Source organism: Spermophilus citellus (assembly GCF_964194105.1).
Source record: "Spermophilus citellus genome assembly, chromosome: 1".
Classification (NCBI taxonomy): Eukaryota; Metazoa; Chordata; class Mammalia; order Rodentia; family Sciuridae; genus Spermophilus; species Spermophilus citellus.
In genome coordinates, this window is record NC_138182.1 from 150,563,239 (window position 1) to 150,588,399 (window position 25,161).

Genomic DNA, 25,161 nt, shown 5'->3' on the forward strand with positions numbered 1-25,161 from the left:
TGGGCAAAAAATATATGAAAAAATGTCTAACATCCCTAGCAATAATGAAAATGTAAATCAAAATTACATTGAGATATCATCTTGCTCTAGTTAGCATAGCAATAATCAAGAATAAAAACAATAACAAACATTGGTGAGGATGTGGGGGAAAAGGCAACTTATATGTTGTTCTTGATACTGCAAATTGGTACAATCACTTTGGAAACCAGTATGGAGATTTCTCAAAAGTCTAGAAATGGAACCATTATTATGACCTAGATATTCTACCTTCAGAATTTATCCAAAAGAATTAAAATCAGCATAGTGTAAGGATATGGCCACATCAATAATAGAGCAGCACTCTACACAGTTATCAAGTTATGACATGAGCCTAGGTGCCTGTCAACAGATGAATGAACATGGTGTATATGTGGTTATACATACACAATGGTGCTTTGATCAGCCTTGAGGAAGAATGGAATTATGGCATTTGATGGTAAATGAATGGAACTGGAAAACATTATGCTAAGTAAAACAAGCCAGACTCAGAAAGTCAAGTGTTGAATATTTTCTCTCAGATGTGAAAGCCAGAGTAAAACAAAGGTGAAAAGGGAGGAATCCCATGAAAATAGAAGGGAGACTAATACAGTAAAAGAAGGGGATAAAGAGAAAGAGAGAATCCAGGGAAAAAGTGAGGAACTGTGAAATGAAATTGAATAAATTATGCTGCATACATATGACTATACCACAGTGAATTTCACCTTTAGGTATAAGACAGGAATTTGAAAACGAATAAATTGCTAGGTGCTATGGTGCACATCTGTAATCCCAGTGGCTTGGGAGACTGAGGCAGGAGGATCACAAGTTCAAATCCAGCCTCAGCAATTTAGTGAGGCCTTAAGCAATTTAGCAAAAACCTGCTGTAATGGTTAATTTGAATTGTCAACTTGATTGATTGGATTAAGAGATGCCAAAGATTATGAGGCTTCTAGGTGTGTCAGTGAGGTATCTAGGAATGACTGGGACATGGGGTAGCGGACTGAAATGAAAACCTCCCTAAGCATGGGCAGCACCAATATGCTGGAGGCTTGGATGGCATGAAGGTTGGGAGAACAAGGAAGCAGCAGCAGATGCAAACTCCATTCTTCTTGAACAGGTTCTTGATTGCTGCTGTGGTCACCTGAGGATATCTGACTCTTGCTCCTTCACTCTTCCACAGGGGACTCTGCCAGTGATTCTCCAGAGAGTTTCCAGAAGCTTTTGACCTCCAACTGGGGTAGCATCATTGATCCTTCTTGCTTTGAGGCATCTTGGACTGTGCAGCTACAGGTTCCTCTAGCTTTCCAGCCTACAGATGGCCATTGTGAACTATCCAGCCAGTATAATAAACTCCTTGATTATAATCACACTTCCTGTTGATTCAGTTCTTCTACAAAAAACTGACCAATACACTAGCCTCAAAATAAAAAGGATTGAAAGTAAAAAGGGGCTGGGGTTTTGGCTCAGTGGCTAAGCATCCTTGCGATTCAATCCTTGGTCCCCAAAGAAAGAAAAAAAATAGAAGGATGACCATTACAGTAGAGGAAGGGGACCAGCGAGAGGGAGTGGAGATTGAAACAAGTACTGAGGACAGAATTTGAGTAAATTATTTAAATTACTTGGCTCCTGTGGTGTGTGTTCAAAGACAGATAACTCAGGCCTAGGATAGGAAAAAGGTAATCCTGTTTCCCTTGAGGTTAGGGATAGAAAGAGAGGGAAGAGGAAAAGAAAACATACCCATTTAAACTAAGCCTCAGTGGCAGAGCAGCCAGGGCTACATACACAGTATGAAGTGGACAAATGTTACTACAGGAACTTCTCGCTTTTGTTCTGTTTTCTTTTGTACATTATTTCTTTTTTTTTTTTTTGATTTGAAATTCCTGTGTTTATTACTAAAATTTAACAGTAATTGTGGCAATGGGTTAGAATTTAGATCCCCACCAAAATATTTCTTTGGGGAGGAGGATTTTATTAGAGTCATTTAGAATTGCTGACAGATGGATTTTAGTTTTATTACTTCTTTTTTTAAAATTATTTTATTGTTGGTTGTTCAAAACATTACATAGTTCTTAATATACCATATTTCACAGATTGATTCAAGTAGGTTATGAACTCCCATTTTTACCCCGTATACAGATTGCTGTGTCACATCAGTTACATTTCCATTGATTTACAAATTGCCTTTCTAGTGACTGATGTATTCTGCTGTCTATCCCATTCTCCACTGTCCCCTCTCCCCTCCCCTCCCCTCCCCTCCCCTTCACTCTCTCCATCCCCATTTCTTGATGATGATACTGGTGTTGAGAATTGGGTTCAAGTCCTCTTCTTCCAGTGTTGAAGACTGAACCATCCAGAAATGTTGAGGCAAGAGCAAAGAGTTTATTTAAATGATAGAACACACACACACACACACACACACACACAAACACACACACACACACACACACATGGAAAGAGGCTCTGCTACAGGAGGGGGTCCTAGTTGTTGTCCAAGGGAGTAGGGGTGTCCCCCCCCCTTTTTATACATTTTATTTTTCCTTTCTTCTCATGCTCCCTCCTCCTCTTATCTTGCCTACATGACCAAAAAATGGACCAAGAGCAGCTTCCCAGGGTTAGAGGCAGGAAGGGAGCAGCCCAAGAGCCATTCATTAACGCCTCATTGCAGGGAGGAACATTTCCCTGGAGGTAGGTAACCTTGGCAACTGGTTGGAAGGAGTGTATGCTCAGGAGTTATTAGCATTTTATTTCCTGACCCATTCATTTATTACTACACTGATTGTCCTTTTGCCCCTGGCCTAGACAGATTTCATGACTAACACACTTGGTGCAAGTAATAAGACTTTTATTCTTTTTTTTTCAATGTCAAGTTACATATTTTGCCTTTTTCCTTCAGTAGGTAAATGACATTCACTTTGAAACCCTATCTGCTCAGAATAGGGCCTCTGAGCATGACCGCTTATTTGCTAATAACTGTTATGACTAGAAGACTAGTGGAATAACTATTGTTTGAGAAGGTAGAAATAGGTATGAGTTGTATGGAAAGTTGGTCAGGGCCAGAATTTTTTAAAAACTGGAAGTTAACATATGTCTTTCCCATTTAGGCACACTTAGAGATACTGACAACAATGGGAATCAGTCTCTTTGGAAAAGGGGTTACCATGTTGAATTAGTCTTCCCTGACTCTAGGACATGTACAGAGTTTGTCCACATATGGCAAAGTGTACCCTCTTCTAAAGCTCATTCTTTTGAAACATTGTGATACAAGAGAAGACTTACTCCCTCCTGAACAATAATCATAAAAACACTGAATTAGAGATTCCAACTTCCAACTTCCCAAGAAGGAATATAGTGAAATTCTGAGGACTCAAGAGGGATATTCCCTAGTGGCCAACTGCCTCCAAAGAAACGGCTAGTTTTTAGGAAATGCAAGTTACCATGGAAAATGTAATTTGTTTTCCCTCCTACCTTCAATCTCTGCTTCTCCCTAGTACCTTCAAAAGAGCCCCTTTCACATCCTTGTTCCTTAGGGTATAGATCAGAGGATTGAGCATAGGCGTAATGATAGTATAAAAAAGGGCAACAAATTTTCCCTCACTCTCAGAGTAACTGCTTGTAGGTTGGAGGTATGTGTAGATGGCTGAGCCATAAAAAAGGCAAACCACCAGGAGGTGGGATCCACATGTCCCCAAAGCCTTTCCACACCCAGCCATTGACTTGAGCTTCAGCACTGCCTGAGCAATGTGTGCATAGGAGCCTAGAATCAGTGCTGCAGGAACAGCAACAATTATGGCTCGGGCCACAAACATCTTGGCCTCTGTTCCTCCTGTGTCCTCACAAGCCAACTTCAATAATACAGGCATCTCACAAAAGAAGTGATTCAACTGATTTCCACAGAGAGGCATGGCCATCATGAGTCCTGTCTGAATCAGAGAGTTCATGAGGCCTCCCACCCAGGAGGCAATAGCCAGTGCCTGGCAGAAATGAGGGTGCATGATGGTTGTGTAGTGGAGTGGACGACACACAGCAGCATAGCGGTCAAAGGCCATCATCACCAGGAGCACGGCCTCAGTGGAGCCCAAGGCAAGAGATATGAGGAGCTGGGCCACACACCCTCCATAGCTGATGGTCCTATCAAGTCTGGAGAGGTTGATCAGCAGCTGGGGCACAGTGCTGGTGGTATAGCAGAGGTCCAGGAAGGAGAGGTGGCAGAGGAAGAAGTACATGGGTGTGTGCAGTCGAGGGTCCAGTCTTGAGAGAGCAATGATGCTGGTGTTGCCAAAGAGGGTCAGAGAGTAGAAAATTGAAATAAAAGTAAAAAGAGTGAGTTCCAGTTGAGGCCAGTCTGAGAAGCCTACCAAAATGAAGCCATCTTCAATACTGGTATTCTTACTTCCCATAGTCTTTTTCTTGCCCAAACAACAGAAAAATATTGATGCCTCTTCTGAAGAAATGGAATTAAAATGTTATTTTCACTCTTCCCTGTGTATTCCTACATGTATTCCCTATGTATTCCTAAAGCATACATTTAATTTACACTTTGCTATTTAGTTCAGTTCCATTCAGTCTTCTATTCCTACTCTTCTCTTCTGTAGTGGGGAGATTAGGAATGATGGCCCTTTTTGTGAGCCCTATTCCCACTACCTGTGTGTTCCATGATTTGAGGCTATCTATTCAATCATTTTGACATGATGCTTCCTTGTCTGAACATATAGATGATGTATTGCCTCCCTTCATTGAGACAAGAATCCAATGCATTCATGTAAAAATTGCTTTTAAAAAAATCTAATTTGTCACTGGGAGTGTTGCTTAGTAGTAAAGTACTTCCCTGGAATGCATATACCACTGATTAGATCCCCAGTACCACAAAAGTATAAAAAAATCTAAAGTATAAAAACATAACATCAGTATTCTATGTTGTTCTCTTTGTCATTTTCTTGGTGTAGTAGGTAGGATTTTTCAGTAGCTGATGTTCAGGACTTATGAGGCTGAGATCAAAAGTTGGGCTCCTGGGGCTGAGGATGTAGCTCAGTTGGTAGAATACTTCCCTCACATGCACAAGGCCCTCTGTTCAATCCCTAGCACCACAAAAAATGAAAATTGGCTTCTGGTGCTCCTCTGCTTTCTTCTGTTCAGAGAATAACTTCAATACACCAATCCTGAAATCCTTGCTCATGATCAATGATCATCTGTCACTTAGGACCAGGAAGAGTAGAGATGCATCCCTTTAGGGCATAAATAATTCATAACAGATACATTCCTTATGATGAGTCATCACCTTTCGAGTATCCCCACCTGTTTATCTAAGTGATAAATCCATCCTTCCACTACCCGGGAAAAGTTGCTCTCCTCTCTAGTCCAATGTTTTTTTGCAGAAAAAAAGCACTTGTCACACCTACTTGACATCTTTTACACGTTTGTATCCTACTCCAAGCCCTGTGCACAACATGTCAGTTTAAAAATACTACTGTCCTCTCTTAGGGATAAATTCACTTTACTTTTGTTCATGATATGCACTTCATGTTAAGAAACTTTTTCTGAGTGAAATATTTGACTCTCCCATTACATTTGATGAAAATCTATTTCCTCTAGGAACCCAGAGGATTAATGGTCAACACACTTTAATAAATTATGGCAGTGAAATATGCATAAAGTTGAGTTTTACTTGAAACATTGATGTTTCTTATGGTTAAAATCTAAATACCATATAAGAAAACTTACCAGAAACCAAAAAAATGAAAAATAAAAAAATCCTAAGCAATAGAAGCTTAGCCTATGCTCAACATGAGCAGTTTTTGCCAAATTATCACATTCTTCTTTTCATTAAGTCTGCTGTACTGAAAGATCATTAACAGTGCTTTGGTGCTGGATGACTTATTCCAGTAAAGTATTTAGGTGCCATGGTTCATGCCTTTATACAAAAGATGGAGGAAATGTAAATTATAAAGAGAAAGTTTTAATACGCATGCAATATGACCAACATACCTATCATGGGTTTTTGAAGAACATTTTAGTAAATTAACTAATGTAGTCTGCAGTCAGATCCCTACATATCAACTTTATTACTTCCCATATCACCTCTTCTGAAATTTCAGTTCTGTGAGTCTCCAATCACTTAACTGTAAAAAAAGCAAAGCAAAGTATAAGCAAATCCTTATTTCACAAGATTTTGATTTGGACTAAAGGATCTCAAACATTCTGAAGTGCCAAATTATGTAATATATACTTTTAACACTTGTCTGTCTACACTAGTAATCTTTACATACCATCCAACAGGGCCTGCTTAGTTCTTTTATCATTTTATCCCTCTTTCCACATGAAATGCCTGAAGAAAAAAAGGGTCTTAGTAAAGATCTTTGAATGAACTGGTGAATAAGTTCTACATCCCGGTACTGCTCTTAGTGCACATAAATGTCCAGAAATATTTATTTTATGTTCATTAGGAAAGAATCTGCACTTTTTCTCATTTATTGGCAAAAGGGTTTTAACTATTCCTGCTTCGTATGTTTATCAATGATATTTATACTAACATATACGTGTGCTTAGGTAGACATAGAAGATGGTTACATGAAAAATGTTGGAAATGTAATCCAAAAGGATTTCAACATCATGAAGCAAAGAGTCATAAAGCAATAAGTGGACACCATAGTATATAAGTTAAAACTGAATAGGTAAAATTGAACCCAGCTTTTAAAGCTTTGAAACCTCAGTTGAACAGATTGAATGGAGGAAACCACAATTGAAAGCTTGATAGTTATTTAAATAAAGAGTAAGTGATACTGGCCAAAACGTCAGTGTAAGGCAGCAGCACTTTTGAAATTAACCAAATGAAAGCTCAGACAAGATAAAAATTATGATATATAACCTTCACCACTCTAGTTTAGAATCTAAAGATTGTTTCTGCACAGATCTTTGTGCCATCTGGTAATCTCTCCCCTATAAAGAATCTCAAAATGAGAACTAGTTTAATGAGGCTCTTACCTCATTTCTTCACCCATAGTTTTTTCCTTCTTTATTTCTTTCCATCCCTTGAATCCTGTTTTAATTTTTATGGGAATATATGTGTTTGATTCCTTAATCTATCAAATTAACTATTTTCTTGGTAAGTCGTAATTTATTTTCACTCTTTCTTGTTCATTAATTTCTGGAAATTTTTCACTAGTTTGTGGTCTCCATAATTAACATAAGATTCATAGATTGACCTATCTTGTTCAGGTTTGTAGTTTTAGTATTGAGAGTAATGACTAGCACATGAAAGTGCTCCATATGTCCCTGAACCTGTAGGAACCCATGTGCACAGTTCTTTCACAGGTCCTTAGAAAAGCATGAAGACTTATAGCAATTTCAGTTTTATTTATAAACTGTGTTGTGGAGGTGTCCATATTTTCTTGGAGTCAAGTGTGAAAAAAGAGTCCCAATCCTATGGAGCTCAAAGTCACTATCCTTGCTCAATCATGTTGACTATCTTCTGCCTGAACAGGAGCTTTTGCTTTGGAGGCTGTGTACTACTTTCTAATCTCTAGGGTCCTTCTGAGAATGGGCTGAGGTGCAGAACTACAGTATCAGTATACATATCCACATGAAGTGTTCTATTAAACTTCTGAGACTGATGCTAGTGACTCTGTGTTGAGCATGACTCACCTTGCTCTCCTTGTATTGGCCACACATCTGTCATTCAAGAACCAGTGGCTGCAGTGTGATACTTTCTCCATACCTCATAGAGCATTTCTCATGGTCTTAGTTGCTCAGGCTTATCTTATGCCCACACCTGGAAATCATAAAGAGAGAATTTCCCTGGAAACCAGGAGTATGTTCTGTCTTTTATGAACAGTTGGCAGCTCCATCACACACAGTATCTGATGATGGACCTCTATAGATTCCATATATTATTCCTAGTCCTACATCTCATAACTCAGGAATGACTTGACCCTGGAGGGTGGGGACAACTTAATTGCGGAGCACCTAAATATACCTCCCAACTGACAGTCCTCCAAATGTTGAGGAAAAAACTATTTACAACAGGCAAGTTTTACTGGCTTCCACATTCCTCAACTGAAGGTGACAGCTTGAAAATATCCACTTCCTTTCACCTTGACCAAATCTTTTATCCCAGTAAAGAACAGATATAATGTTAGGCTGATACAATTGTTTCCTAATGATTCACATTTGCATCCCAGACAGCACTGTGTTCATGATTTCTCCTTCTACAACTTTGTATTGAAATAAAAGTGTAGTACCTAAGACTCTGCACTGATCAGTTAGTATAAGGAGTACCATGCAAGTTCTGGGGGTAGACAAAAGAGAACCAAAGGACAATTGAACTGATATGACAATTGAACCAAAAGGACACCTATTACTCTCCTGCATGAGAAACTGGAGGTGTTTCTGGAGTTTTTAGACTAGAAGAGGGAATATTTTAATTCAAGCGTGACAATTGTATCTGTGTTTAAACTCCTGTCTTATGGGAAAAGCTGTAAATTTGCTTTGTTCTTCTCAAAATGCCACCACTCAGGTAAAATTCACAACAGAACAGATTTTTGGCTCAATATAAAGAAAACTTTAAAAAGAGAGCCATGAGAAAAATATTCTTCCTGAAAAGGAAGTGATATTCCTGTAACTTAAAAGTTTCCTGCTAGTTCAGAGGCTGAAAGGTGATCTTTCAGGATATTGTAAAAATGTTCCTGAATTATTTTAAAGATGTAGTTTGAACATATGGTTTGGAGCATCCTATCCAGCCCTGATATACATTTTTCTAACCTTAAATTATCTTTCTAAAACTTAACCCCTATTCCTAATCTCCTTGACACACAGAAAACATTTTGACATTTGTATCTTTGGTTTCTTGTACTACAAAGGTCAGTAACCACCTATGTTCAACTCTATGTGTTTGCTCTGTATGTGTGCACATTCATGTGTCTCTGCATGTTGTCCATAATAATAAACATCTTCATGAGAAATCCTGTTTAAATTTTTTCTCAATAGTGTTAGTATTATATCCTTCAGTCAATCTTCTAATTTAATGTTATTGTCAGACTATAATGGGACCACATTAAAGCCAGAAAGTTGAATCTCTGTATAAGCTAAAAAGGAAATTATACAATTTTCTTCCCCATCACCTGCATAGTTACACCATGTCGTCTTCAATTTGGATCTAACTGTATTCCTCCTATTATGTCTGCATGTGTAGTTTTTGGGAGACTAGACCAGTTGTAAAAACTTACTAGATACCAAAGCATTCTTCCACTAGTCCCCAAAACCATCTCCTACACAGACTCAATCATTTTGTGGTCTCAACCCTATCCCTTTTACATAATATTCAAAATTACTTTAAGTCAACACTCATGCTCTACATAAAATCTTGTTCCCCTATAATTTATGCAGTTGCAAACAATGAGATGCAAGTCAGTGTCTTTATTCTTGACAATGTGCTTGTAGTTGGGTGTGTGGATAGATTGATGCATCATAGAAAACAAAAGTCTTTATCAGAGATAATATGTATTTTTACCTGATTTTAGCATTTCTTTGTCCTGAAACTAGGTAGCAAACAGAGTAAAATCCAGGGCTAATTGCCTAGTGGAATATTTCTTATTTTGTGTTTTTATTAGCTGTGAAGCCAGAGTAGCCCTCAGTACTCACCCAGACCTCCAGGGAAGAAACTACCGAATTTACCACCCTCAATTCTTTCTATTGATTTCAAAGCTGATGTGAACCTATTTGAGACTGCTAGTATCTGGAGATGTCTCAGTTAGATATATTCTTCTTTTTTGCTGATTTCCTTTGTAGAGTGAGACCTTGGATCAGATGTTTTGTCCTGGAGAAGTCATGATCACAGCTTGTTCCTCTTCAGCAGGGAGCTTGCTGAGGCCCAAAACCTAGAAGGTGGGTGCATCCCCACCAGTAAGCCACCCAGCTCAAGCTAGCCAGCTGACTAGCAAAGAGCTGTCAAGACTACCACTTGACTCTAAGGCTGAAGACACCACTTCTGCCCGAGGGCATTGCCAAGGCCTTCTTTAGAGCAGTTGAGGGAGAGAGTTGTTTACCAAGTGCAACCTTGGAGATCTTTGGGACCCAATGGGGCAATTATAATCAACTTATGGGCTCAACATCTGCCTTGGAGCCCTCAGTTATCTTTCCCATACTCTATCCAAACCAAAGTAGTCAATTCATTGTCCTCAGACCACATGTTCTTGCTTGACTCTTCTGTCTCTGCAGCCTGGGATTCCTCCCACTTTCCTACTTCAAACCCCATCCTGACAGTCCTTCACCAGCCATGCAATCTTCCATGACGTAATTGAAGCCATAATGTTCTCAACACACCTAAAATCTTTTCCTTCTCTGGAATCTTTATACAACTCTCACATTCTCATTTATGTATATCGTTGATCCAACAAAATTGTTTTTTTTTCCTTAATGACAAGTTCATTGCTCTCTTTTTTATTTTCTACACTATATTTATCACATTTTCATACTTCTACCATAAAATACTATGTACAAGTATAAGAGAAAAGAGAAAGGGGAGGGAATAACTCCAAAGAAGATGGGAAATGTCCTCTTTGAAAAACTCATGCATAAAAGAAAAATAATAGCTAAACCTTGTAGTGTTTATTCTGTATCAGGCACTGTTCCAGAACAACTAAGATTATAAAGATTTCCCCCAGGTGCTATGAGACAAAAGAAAGACAAAAGGCTCAGTGACAGACTGACAGAAGTGTGATTCAGAGTGTCAGCAATACCAGTTGGATATCCCACCATTTGGGCCAGAAAGAGGAGTATATTTATGGGTTAGGACAAAATTGATTTCAACCTGACTGAAGTCTATCTGCTTTATCATAAGGTAATATTGAAGAGACAGGGGCAGCCCTGGAACCAGGATCCAGTTGTAAAGTCCTACAAACAACTCTTTTGGCTTTATTTACTTATGGTTTGCTGAGAAACTATGCAGGAAAATACAGCTAGAGTAAAACACAGCCAGGGTTACTCAGGAGGATCATGATGGTTATATCTCAAGTCTTGCCTGGAATCATGTCAAGCAGAACCTACACAGGCACTCTTCTAAGGATTTATCCTCACAATACCTCATGTGGTAATTACCACTGCCATTGCTATTCTACAGAAGATACCAAGGCATAGAGGTTTCAATTAAGTTCTTCATGGTTATATTACAGCCGTCCATGGCCAGCCCAAGAAACTAAACCCAGGTATGAATATACAAAGTAGAATCCCATTTACAGTGTTTTTTAGTTTTGTTTTTGTTTTTTTGTTTGTTTTTTTTTTGTTTGTTTTTGGTAAAGAAGGGAGGGTTTATATACACAAACACACACATAATCTCTTTATTTCTCTCTCTCTCTCTCTCTCTCTCATACACACACACACAACCACCACCACCACCACGATATGTCCTAGTTATGTCAGGCTAAACCAACTAGATTTCTGGAAGTACAATCCATAATGTTCACACCATGAATAATTTGTTATTGGTAGCCAAGCCAGGGAATCTGCCTAGATACCAGCTGGCTAAACCCCACCCCATGTAAGGAATAAGCAAACATAAAAAGGAAAAATGATCTGGGCATAAAGGTGCACACCTATAATTTGGGAGACTGAGGCAGGAGGGTCACAAGTTTGAGGCCAGCCTCAGCAACTTAGTAAGACCCTCAGCAGCTTATTTTATATTCAAAATAAAATATAAAAAGTGTGGCTCAGTGATTAAGCACCCCTGGGTTCAATCCCCAGTGCAGAATAAACAAACAAACACAAAATGTAAAATGAAAACATGGATTTATTGCGGTTTGACCAGAACTGGGAAAAGCAGCTTGTATCTCTCTCCAGGGGTTCTAGATTAGCAGATTTAGCTAGGCTGTGCTAGCCAAGAAACATGTCACAGTTCCTGTTTGCTGGGCCTGTGGGTATATTCTTGATGTCCATTCTCAGCATGAGGAAATTCAGAGAGTAAAAAAATAGCTTTTATCAGGAAACTGGGGATTGGATACAACTTGGGGCTTTTAATTTTAATGCGTCCCTGGTACAGCTCCTTCATCTTATTTAGGCCTCAGTCTTGTGGGTATTGTGGTGTTGTGTCATCTAGCTGACAGTTTATTATTGGATCAGTGTGTAGATACCATCAAGGAACTGTGAAGCATGAGGAGCCAGATTCCTTTTCCTGAAGAAGACAAAGTCTAAAATATTGAACAGTTCTGCTGATGGGAAAGACTTCAGTGTTAATTCAAGGAAAAAAACCTCCTCTTTAGCCTGAATGGATTTTGATGGGGTTAGTTGACTATTTAAATTAGCTAAGTGGGGATCCAACATGGCCGCCGCCGAGGAAGCAGCGATTCCAATGTCTCCACATTAACGGGATCAGAAAGACCCATTGGAACAGCGGCAGTCTACCTACTGAGGAACTTCTAGCAAAATTCCGTTAAGAGGGGACCTGCCGGGAATTGGTAGGTTTATTAGAAGTGTCAGTTTGTCCCAGACAAGTGGATCTTGGCCGGCCACGCGGGCGCGGAGGCCCAGTCCCGAAGCCACCAGTCGCTTCTGCAAGCGGCCGGTGGCCCAGAGCGGCGCGGCCCGCCTGAACCCGCAGACGGCACCGGCCATCCCACCGTCCCCGGGAGGCCCTGAGTTCGCTCTGCGAATGGCCACCACGCCTGCCAGGCTCTCAGCCACGCGGCCGCAGCTGCCCGGCTCTATAGGCGGCCCCCCGGCGGGTGCAGAGGTACAATCCCACGGCCACCAGCCGCTTCAGAAAGCAGCCGGCGGCCCCGAGCGGCGCGGCCTGCCCAAACCCACAGACGGCACCCGCCATCTCACCGTCCCGGATCTTAGCCACGCGGCCGCAGCTGCCCGGCTCTATAGGCAGCCCCCGGCGGCCCGGCGCAGCGAGAAGTGTCCCCGCCTGGCCCAGCAGACAGCCCGTGCCCTCCTGGCTCTACTAACAGCCCCGCCCACCCGGCGAACGGCTCCCCCCCGAGACAGCGTGAAGGGAATCTAACCAACCCTTTATGAAATAGCGAACTGGGAACTAAAACCAGAGATTGTGTCAGACCAGAGACAAGACAGTTCCACCCCTCCCTTCGGACACTCCGGCAAGGAGCCAGGGGCCCGCCATAGCAGAGAGGGGAAGTCACCAAACTTTGGTCAAAGAGATTCCTTCCCAGCGGAATCTACTTTAGCAGGTGTGTGACTCCCACCCACACCAGATACAAACAACCGGGAAACTTCAAAATCTCTCCGTGGGCGTGACCGTAAGGGCCAAAGGACTCTCGACCCCCAACTCCCCCTACTTCCAGTGACGAGGGTGTGACTGTAGGGGCAGAGGGAAGCAGAGAAGACTCCCCACCCCCAAATCCCCCAACCGCGAACTGAGAGGGTGTGACGGTAGGGGCGGAGGGAAACAGAGGACACTCCAGACCCCCAACTCCAACTACCGCCAGCAGTGTGGTTGTGACTGTAGGGGCTGAGGGAAGTAGAGGGGATCCTTGACCCCCAACTCCTATTACCACCAGCAGCGACACCAATGGTCTTAGCTGCCAGATTCCGAAGGTGTGCCCACCAAAGGGGTCCGGAAAAATTAAACAATTGACTCCCAGACCACAGCTCCACAGCACTGGGGCTTAGATGAATGACAGAGAGAGTGCTCAGTAGTTAGGGAAATAGAGCACTCGGTGGGGCTGAAAGTGTAACCAAATCCTTGGGGAACTGCCTCCGGTGAGCAGGACCTGGCTGGCTGGCAGGAGGAAGGAGAGGAGGGGCCGTAGAAGTGAAACGGCTCTGGACCAACAGGATTGAGAGACTCCCAGGAACCGCCTTACAGGGATTGCTGTTCACACATTGAGGGCAAAACTCAGCCCGGAGGGCACAGCTTTGCCTACGGGAAGAGAAGAAAATGGATCTCTAAGACCTAATTTTATTTCCTATTTCATTTTAATTTTTTCTCTCCATTTTCCCTCTCTCTCTCCCCTTCCAAGTTTTACCGCTCTTTCCATTCTCCTCTATGCTATCTATCTCCCTCTCCTTCGTTCTTTTCAAGAGCACCTACCTTCCCCTTCCCCCCAAATTTCATCCCAAGCATTACGTCCTCCATTTCGAGTAACTGTCTAAATACAAATAGGTGTGCGCACTCCCCCCGCGCCTGCAAGGTAGCCGGACCTGCAACCCACCAGCAGGTCAGGCCCAGCAACCTGGGTGTGGCAGAGCTGCCCCACGCACCTGCAAGGTAGGCGCACCTGCTACCAACCAGCAGAACAGGCCCAGCGGCCTGCCGATGTGGTAGGCACAGTGCCCCAACTGGAGGAGGAGCAGAGCCCCTGCCTGCGCCTGCGTGGGAGACTTTGCAACTATACAAGAGTAATACAAATGTATAGGGGGAAAATTCAACAACACAACAGTCTCAGTAAGCAGAAAAAAACCCAAACAGTATGAAGAGACAAGGAAAGAAAGGACCACAAGCAATGCAGGTCAACTCAACGTTAGAAGAGGTAATATCTGCAGCAGATGGAATGTCAGATAAAGAATTCAGGAGATACATGCTTCAGATGATCTGGAGTCTCGAGGAAGACATTAGACAGCAAAATCAGACAATGAAAGATCTCTTCAACAATGAAATACATAAACAAATTCAGGAGGCAAAAGATCAACTATACAGGAAGATAGAGGTTATAAAAAACAAACAAACAGAAATCCTAGAAAGGCAGGAAGCAATAAACCAACTTAAAAACTCAATTGAGAATACTACCAGCCGAGTACAACACTTAGAAGATAGAACATCAGACAATGAAGACAAAGTATTTCAACTTGAAAAGAACATAGACAGCTCAGCAAGACTGTTAAGAAACCATGAGCAGAACATCCAAGAAATATGGGATAACATTAAAAGACCAAACTTAAGAGTCATTGGGATACAGGAAGGCACAGAGCTCCAAACCAAAGGAATGAGAAATCTATTCAATGAAATAATTCGAGGAAACTTCCCAGACTTGAAGAACGAGACAGAATCCCAAATCCTAGAAGCCTACAGGACACCGAATGTGCATAATCATAAGAGATCCACACCTAGACACATTATAATGAAGATGCCCAACATACAGAATAAGGAAAGAATTTTAAAAGCTACAAGAGAAAGGAAGCAGATTACATTTAGGGGTAAACCAATCAGGATAACAGCTGATCTCTCAACACAGACGTTGAAAGCTAGAAGATCCTGGAATAACATATTTCAAACACTGAAAGAAAATGGGTTCCAACCAAGAATTGTGTATCCAGCAAAATTAAGCTTCAAGATGGAAGATGAAATTAAAACCTTCCACGATAAACAAAAGTTAAAAGAATTTGCAGCTAGAAAACCATCTCTCCAAAAAATCTTGAGCAAAACATTACAGGAAGAGGAAATGGAAAATAACAATGAAAACCAACAGTGGGAGGTAGGACAGTAAAGGGGGGGAAATAATCAAAGAGGAAAACAAACCATATTCAGTAACATAAATAAACAAATATGGCTGGAAGGATAACCCATATCTCAATAATAACCCTAAATGTTAATGGCTTAAACTCACCAATTAAGAGACACAGGCTAGTAGAATGGATCACAAAACATGACCCAACAATATGCTGCCTACAGGAGACGCATTTGATAGGAAAAGACATACATAGACTGAAGGTGAAAGGTTGGGAAAAATCATATCACTCATATGGACTACGGAAACAAGCAGGAGTGTCCATACTCATATCAAATAAAATAGATTTCAAGCCAAAGTTAATCAAAAGGGATAAAGAGGGACACTGCATACTGCTCAAGGGAACCATACACCAACAAGACATAACAATCATAAATATATATGCCCCAAACAATGGTGCAGCTATGTTCATCAAACAAACTCTTCTCAAGTTCAAGAGTCTAATAGACCACCATACAATAATCATGGGAGACTTCAACACACCTCTCTCACCACTGGACAGATCTTCCAAACAAAAGTTGAATAAGGAAACTATAGAACTCAATAACACAATTAACCACCTAGACTTAATTGACATATATAGAATATACCACCCAACATCAAGCAGTTACACTTTTTTCTCAGCAGCACATGGATCCTTCTCAAAAATAGATCATATATTATGTCACAGGGCAACTCTTAGACAATATAGAGGAGTAGAGATAATACCATGCATCTTATCTGACCATAATGGAATGAAACTGAAAATCAACGATAAAAGAAGGAAGGAAAAATCATACATCACTTGAAGAATGAACAATAGGTTACTGAATGATCAATGGGTTATAGAAGACATTAAGGAGGAAATTAAAAATTCTTAGAGATAAATGAAAACACAGACACAACATATCGGAATCTATGGGACACATTGAAAGCAGTTCTAAGAGGAAAATTCATTGCATGGAGTTCATTCCTTAAAAAAAGAAAAAACCAACAAATAAATGATCTCATACTTCATCTCAAAATCCTAGAAAAAGAAGAGCAAAATAACAGCAAAAGAAGTAGAAGGCAAGAAATAATTAAAATCAGAGCTGAAATTAATGAAATCGAAACAAAAGAAACAATTGAAAAAATTGATAAAACTAAAACTTGGTTCTTTGAAAAAAATAAATAAGATCTACAGGCCCTTAGCCATGCTAACAAAGAGAAGAAGAGAGAGAACTCAAATTATTAGCATACAGGATGAAAAAGGCAATATCACAACAGACACTTCAGAAATACAGAAGATAATCAGAAATTATTTTGAATCCTTATACTCCAATAAAATAGAAGATAGTGAAGGCATCGATAAATTTCTTAAGTCATATGATCTTCCCAGATTGAGTCAGGAGGATATAGACAACCTAAACAGACCAATATCGATTGAGGAAATAGAAGAAACCATCAAAAGATTACCAACTAAGAAAAGCCCAGGACCGGATGGGTATACAGCAGAGTTTTACAAAACCTTTAAAGAGGAACTAATACCAATACTTTTCAAGCTATTTCAGGAAATAGAAAAAGAGGGAGAACTTCCAAATTCATTCTACGAGGCCAACATCACCCTGATTCCTAAACCAGACAAAGACACTTCAAAGAAAGAAAACTACACACCTATATCTCTAATGAACCTAGACGCAAAAATCCTCAATAAAATTCTTGGTGAATCGGACACAAAATCATATCAAAAAAATTGTACACCATGATCAAGTAGGATTCATCCCTGGGATGCAAGGCTGGATCAATATACGGAAATCAATAAATGTTATTCACCACATCAATAGACTTAAAAATAAGAACCATATGATCATCTCGATAGATGCGGAAAAAGCATTCGACAAAGTACAGCATCCCTTTTTGTTCAAAACTCTAGAAAAAATAGGGATAACAGGAACATACCTCAACATTGTAAAAGCAATCTATGCTAAGTCCCAGGCTAGCATCATTCTGAATGGAGAAACATTGAAGGCATTCCCTCTAAAATCTGGAACAAGACAGGGATGCCCTCTCTCACCACTTCTGTTCAACATAGTTCTCAAAACACTGGCCAGAGCAATTAGACAGACGAAAGAAATTAAAGGCATAAAAATAGGAAAAGAAGAACTTAAATTATCACTATTTGCATATGACATGATTCTATATCTAGCAGACCCAAAAGGGTCTACAAATAAACTATTAGAGCTAATAAATGAATTCAGCAAAGTGGCAGGATATAAAATCAACACGCATAAGTCAAAGGCATTCCTGTATATCAGGGACAAACCCTCTGAAATGGAAATGAGGACAAGCACTCCATTCACAATATCCTCAAAAATAATAAAATACTTGAGAATCAACCTAACAAAAGAGGTAAAAGTCTTATACAATGAAAACTACAGAACCCTAAAGAGAGAAATTGAAGATCTTAGAAGATGGAAAAATATACCCTGTTCATGGATAGGAAGAATTAACATCATCAAAATGGCGATATTACCAGAAGTTGTCTATAGGTTTAATGCAATGCCAATCAAAATCCCAATGGCATTTCTTGTAGAAATAGAGAAAGCAATCATGAAATTCATATGGAAAAATAAAAGACCCAGAATAGCAAAAACAATGCTAAGCAGAAAGTGTGAATCAGGTGGTATAGCGATACCAGACTTCAAACTATACTACAGAGCAATAGTAACAAAAACAGCATGGTATTGGTACCAAAACAGGCGGGTGGACCAATGGTACAGAATAGAGGACACAGAAACCATCCCACAAAACTACAACTTTCTTATATTTGATAAAGGGGCTAAAAGCATGCAATGGAGGAAGGATAGCATCTTCAACAAATGGTGCTGGGAAAACTGGAAATCCATATGCAACAAAATGAAACTGAATCCCTTTCTCTCGCCATGCACAAAAGTTAACTCAAAATGGATCAGGGAACTTGATATCAAACCAGAGACTCTGCGTCTGATAGAAGAAAAAGTTGGCTCTGATCTACAGATTGTGGGGTCGGGCTCCAAATTCCTCAATAGGACACCCATAGCACAAGAATTAATATCTAGAATCAACAAATGGGACTTGCTCAAACTAAAAAGTTTTTTCTCAGCAAAAGAAACAATAAGAGAGGTAAATAGGGAGCCTACATCATGGTAACAAATCTTTACTCCTCACACTTCAGGTAGAGCCCTAATATCCAGAGTATATAAAGAACTCCAAAATTATACAATAAGATAACAAATAACCCAATCAACAAATGGGCCAAGGACCTAAACAGACACTTCTCAGAGGAGGACATACAATCAATCAATAAGTACATGAAAAAATGCTCACCATCGCTAGCAGTCAGAGAAATGCAAATCAAAACCACCCTAAGATACCATCTCACTCCAGTAAGATTGGCAGCCATTATGAAGTCAAACAACAACAAGTGCTGGTGAGGATGGGGGGAAAAGGGTACACTTGTACATTGTTGGTGGGACTGCAAATTAGTGCAACCAATTTGGAAAGCAGTATGGAGATTTCTTGGAAAGCTGGGAATGGAACCACCATTTGATCCAGCTATTCCCCTTCTGGGTCTATTCCCTAAAGACCTAAAAACAGCATGCTACAGGGACACTGCTACATCGATGTTCATAACAGTACAATTCACAATAGCAAGACTGTGGAAGCAACCTAGATGCCCTTCAATAGATGAATGTATAAAAAAATGTGGCATTTATACTCAGTGGAGTATTACTCTGCATTAAAAAATGACAAAATTATAGAATTTGGAGGGAAGTGGATGGCATTAGAGCAGATTATGCTAAGTGAAGCTAGCCAATCCCTAAAAAACAAATGCCAAGTGTCTTCTTTGATATAAGGAAAGTAACTAAGAACAGAGTAGGGAAGAAGAGCATGAGAAGATGACTAACATTAAACAGGGATGAGAGGTGGGAGGGACAGGGAGAGAGAAGGGAAATTGCTTGGAAATGGAAGGAGACCCTTAGGGTTATACAAAATTACATAGAAGAGGAAGTGAGGGGAAAGGGGAAAATAATACAAGGGGGAGAAATGAATTACAGTAGAGGGGGTAGAGAGAGAAGAGGGGAGGGGAGGGGAGGGGAGGGGGGATAGTAGAGGATAGGAAAGGCAGCAAAATACAACAGACATGAGTATGTCAATATGTAAATCAGTGGAAGTGTAACTGATGTGACTCTGCAATCTGTATATGGGGTAAAAATGGGAGTTCATAACCCACTTGAATCAAAGTGTGAAATATGATATATCAAGAACTATGTAATGTTTTGAACAACCAGTATAAAAAATAAAAAGATAAAGAAACTGGCAAAAAAATAAAAATAGAAATAAAAATATAAGGGAATTTAAAAAAAATAATAATAATAAATTAGTTAAGTGACTATTTAACTTCCCCCATCTCTGAATGATTTCCTCTGAAGATATTGATGATTATTTATCAACCAGGATTCCATGAAGCAGGAGCTTTGCCCGACTCATTGATCTGATTGGTCTCCAGTTAGAGGGAGAGTAAGGTTCTATGAATCAGCATCAAAAGACCACCCTTCTTATCCAAATTTGAACAAGAGGTTTAGAAACAGCAGTTCTTAGGCTAAAGTTAGTAGCAATCCACTGTTAAGAATCTTGACACCAATACAGGCAAAGCAATTCCAGTTTGTATAGTACTTTTGAATTAATATACATGATTCCTTTAGTTCTATCATTTTTATCTAATCAAAAAAAATATGTCTACAAAAAAACTTCTTTCAGATGTTTGCAGTAAACAGTGCCTGTTAGCTAAAGACTGTCTTATACAAACAAACGTTACTTAGCATTTGGGTACAAAGCTCATCATCACATTTTACAACATCTGTAGAATTTTTTAGATACATTCCTCAGAACTGCAAAAGTTTTGAATACAGACTATAAGAATTAATTAATAAATAACACATGAATCCATGCACATATACATAAATTATCATATCTTAAGTATGCTTTGCAAACTGTCATAAAGAGTATAATTGAGAAAACTTTTTAAAAAATCATCCTTTCCTATCTTATATTAATATCTTTAATGAAATTCATCTTGTGATATAAGATGAACAAGGCAATGTTACCACTTTATGAACTGCAGACACATGGCTCATGTTATTTAAAATAACTAGAAACAATATATAAGATACTAATACTACATAGAGTTTAGCAATGCAGCAAAACAATGCTGTTACTTTTATAATATGTTAAGACAATGCTCATGATTTATAGTTTTATATCAAGAATATCAGATGTCTAAAGCTTCAGAATATTTCTAAAACATGTCTTATTGTTGTAAAAATAGTAATTAATTAAACCAGAGTAATAAACCCCAAAAAAGACTTAACAAATAAAGATTTTAAAAAACCTTAATTTTTGTGGAACCTAAATATTCTTTTAAGCAATCAAAAATAAAACCTAAATAAAATAAAATAAACCCTAATAAAATCATCAGAAAACGTAGAAAATCATATTGGTAAATGTAAAATCTTTGTTATTTAAGTCAGTTGTTTGTACACATTGCTAAGAGAATATCAATATTTTAGAGAATTCCTTGTTTTAAATATAAAGAACTAGAATCTTATTTCCCATTTGTGCACTATATTTTGATTCTTTTCAGTAATAAATAACATTGGGATTCATTATGACATAATTGTATATAATAGAACATAGATTGTTCTAATTCAGTCTCCAGGACTTCTCTTTTCCCTCCCACTTCCTTAGTCCTTTTTGCCTCCTTCTATTCTACTGATCATTCTACTATTTACTTACAGTTTTTTTAATTGGTATCTTGTGGATATACATGATGGTGAGATTCACTGTAGTATATTTATGTATGTATAAAAATAGGTCGTATTCATTCCACTGTCTTTCACTATCCCAGTCATCCTCCCTTTCCTACATTCCCCTCTATCTATTCCATGATTTTTCCTTTTTTTATCCCCACTCCTTATTTTGCACTGGCTTCCACATATTAGACAAAACATTTGACCTTTGACTTTATCTGACCTGGCTTGTTTCACCTAGCATGATAGTCTCCAGTTCCATTAATTTTCTGGCAACTGTCATGAAGTCATTCTTCTTTATGACTGAATTATACTCCATTTTGTATATATACCACATTTTATTTATCCACTCATCTGTTGAAGGATAACTAGGTTGGCTATTGTAAATGGTGTTGCTATAAACATTAATATGGCTGTGTCAATGTAGTATGCTGACTTTAGATCTTTCTGACATATCTGAAGAGTGGGATAGCTGGGTCATATGCTGATTCAATTCCAAGTTTTTCAAAGAATTTCCATTCTGCTTACCAGAGTGATTTTGCAGTCCCACCAACAACATATCAGTGTATCTTTCCCCCACATCTTCACCAATATTTATTGTTATTTGTATTCTTGATAATTGCCATTCTGACTGCAGTGAGATAAAATGTCTATATACTTTTAATTTGCATTTCTTTAACTGCTAAAGATATTGAACATTTTTCATATATTTATTGATCATTTGTATTTCTTCATTTCAGAACTGTCTGATTAGTCTTTTCCCATTTATTGATTGGGTTATTTGTTTTTGCTGTGTTTCCTATTATTGTTGTTGTTTTCTTTTGGGGTGGGGGTTTGGTGTTATGTTTTTTGAGTTCTTTTATACCCTGAATATTAATGCCATGCAGAGCATGTGGCTAAAATATTTTCCCATTCATTGAGCTCTCTCATAACACTCTTAATTGTTTACTGTAAAGAAGCTTTTTAATTTAATGCCATCCCACTTATTGATTTTTTTATATTTTATTTCTTATACTTTAGGAGTCTTGTTAAGGAACTCAGTTTCTGGGCCAAAATGCTGGAGGTTGGACCTACATTTTCTTCTACCAATATCTTTGTTTTGTGATTTAACTTCCTACATATTTTTTAAAACTCATAGAACAATTTAATTATGAACTTTCTAAATTTCTTCTCTGAGATTTCCTCCACTCCACTGTGGTGTTAATGAAATCACTTGTTGAAGCTTTATGGACTGTTTGGGGTGGTTTGTTCCCTTTTAACATTATTTTTTGTCTACCCATCTATTGGCATAGCTTTCAATTATTCTTTTAAGCAATAAAAAGCAATCTTTTTAGTTTGTTCACTTCTTTCTCTTAAGAGCCCTGGATTGGGTGAATATCCAGATAATGATGTTTTAAGTTAATGTGTGACCTTCACTGCCTCCTTTCTGTGTTGTGAGGACACCAAAACCAGAATTAAAAAGGCAGTCAGTATAGACAGGTAAATCCAGTAAGGTTGGGTCAAGGAGGCCAATTTGAGTGAGTCTGGGAAGATAGAGACTGCCCCAGAGGCATTGAAATGAGTTCAGAGCCCCTCCTCCCCTCCTATCAAGATAACCTGCCCCTGCTCCAACCTGTTGCTAAGGTAATCTGTCCCAGGAATTGTCCCTCCCTCCAGGGAGTTATAAAAGTTGTTCATGTGTCCTGGACTGCTCCATCCACACACCCCCATCTGCTTCCCATCTTTGGCCATCCCACCTGAACCTCTCCTGGCCTAGTCATGTAAGCAGGAAGAAGAAAGATAAGGGGAAGAGAACAAGGGAACAAAGGTCCCTAGAACTGTAATAGTGGCCATTCTATTCAAGGAGCTTCGTCTACAAGTAAAACCCATGTTAAAGTGGGCATTGGTGTCAGTAGCTGATCAGAAGTTACCTTAGTACACCTGCACTACTAAAGAAATATTCCTTTTCAGACAAAGGGAGACATCTACAGTCATAATGCCTAACTCACACCAACCTTTCCCCAAATAGCTCTTTTGCTTCTGTTTATTTTCCATAGAAAATTTGCATTCCCAAATTTGTTTTCCCATCCACTTTGAGGGAATTTAATGAGTACTCTGAAGTAATTTTTTAAAAATGTATTTATTTATTCTAATTTGTTATGTATGACAGCAGAATGCACTTCAATTCATAGTATACATATATAGCACAATTTTTCATGACCATCATTGCACACAAAGACTCACACATCCCTGTCTTCATAAAAAGCTTCTTCTCAGCAAAAGAAAGAATTAGGGAGGTGAATGGGGAGCAAATTTTTACCACACTCACATCAAATAGAGCACTAATCTCTAGGATATATAAAGAATTTGAAAAAATGTTCAACATCTCTATCAATTAGAGAAAGGCAAATCAGAACCATGGCAGCTATTAAGAATACAAACAACAATTAGTGTTGGCAAGGATGTGGGGAGAAAGGCACACTCATATATTGTGGGAGGGACTGCAAATTGGTGAAACTAATTGTAAGGATGGAATTATCCTAAGCAACTCCATTTTAAAACTTCATTTTAAAATAAAACTGCAGTCCCACCAGGCAAGTCTACAGCATCCTTTAAGACTGTCATCAGGCATAGCCTGATAAAAGAAATTATTTTCATGACTTGATAAAACTCATAGGGAAGTCACTGTCATTTGCCTTTGCCCTAATAAAAGATTAGGGCAAAAACCACCAAACCATATTTCCTGACTCTAAGATGTAAGATGTTACTAAGAAACCTAGTAACAGTTGATAGGGGCCTGAAGGGTGAGCAGAAGCTCCCCAAATTTAGTATAAATGATGGAGCAAATAAACAGACATTTGGGTTTGCTGACACTTTCATGCACACAAGCCTGAGAGCCTGATGAGGACCCAGAATGACATCCAACTCTCCTCCTCATCTGCCTGATCCTCTGCATCATCCTCACCACTCTCAAACTTACAGCAGCCTCTTGACCCTGATAAGGATGGCGACATCTCCTTATGACCATCTCCTCAGCCAGCCATCAGCTCCACACCAAGAGTAGCCTCCATCAGTTCCTGATCCAGTTGCTGCAGTCTAAGTGAGTGTGAATCTGCTGGACTGAAGACCTAACTTAAGACCTTAAATCTAGCACTTAAACTTAGCATGCAGAGGGAATGTCTGTAATTGGTCTAATAGATTATGTGTATTTGCAGTGTTTAGAATTAACTTAGAATGGTTTGCTTTAAATTGATCATGTCTATTGCAGTGCTTAGCATTAAGGATTGTCATTTCTTGATTAAGAACCTGTAGAGTGAAATTGTATTGAGTGATTTTGAATGAATAAATCATTGGAAAGGACATTAGCGCATGGATATTCTCTCTCTCTCCCCTCAACTGCAGATGTCTCACTTTTGCCCATTGCAACACCAATCTGGAAAGCAGTATGGGGTTGCTTAGGAAACTTGGAATGGAATCACCATAAGACCAAGCTATCCCACTCCTGGGTTTATACCCAAAGGAGTTAAAATCAGTATACTATAGTAACACGTCCACATCAGTATTTATAGCAGCACAATTCACAATAGCTAAATTGTGGAACCAACCTAGATACCCTTCAGTAAATGAATGCATAAAGAAACTGTGGTATACACACACAATGAAATATGACTCACCATTAAAAGAGAATAAAATTATGCGATTTTCATATAAACGGATGGAGTTGGAGAGTATATTCCAAAACAAATGTCAAATGTTTTCTCTGATATGAGGATGCTGATCCATAATGGGCATGGGAGTGGGGCATTTTTATATTTAAAAAAGTCTCTGATAGAGTCATGACTTTGTCCTGAGTCAATCTGAGCCTGATTTCACAAACCTACAAATCCTTCTAACCTAAATTTTTC

At 39.1% G+C, this 25,161-nt stretch overlaps 1 protein-coding gene across 1 annotated transcript; it reads right to left on the reverse strand.

Moving 5' to 3' along the window:
• Positions 1 to 3,485: 3,485 nt before the first annotated feature.
• On the reverse strand, positions 3,486 to 4,415 carry LOC308641086 (olfactory receptor 2Y1B-like; the record flags this gene model as incomplete). The annotated part of the gene is made up of 1 exon (XM_081279302.1): positions 3,486 to 4,415. The coding sequence occupies one exon, from the start codon at positions 4,413 to 4,415 to the stop codon at positions 3,486 to 3,488; it is 930 nt and encodes a 309-aa protein (XP_081135428.1).
• Positions 4,416 to 25,161: the final 20,746 nt, after the last annotated feature.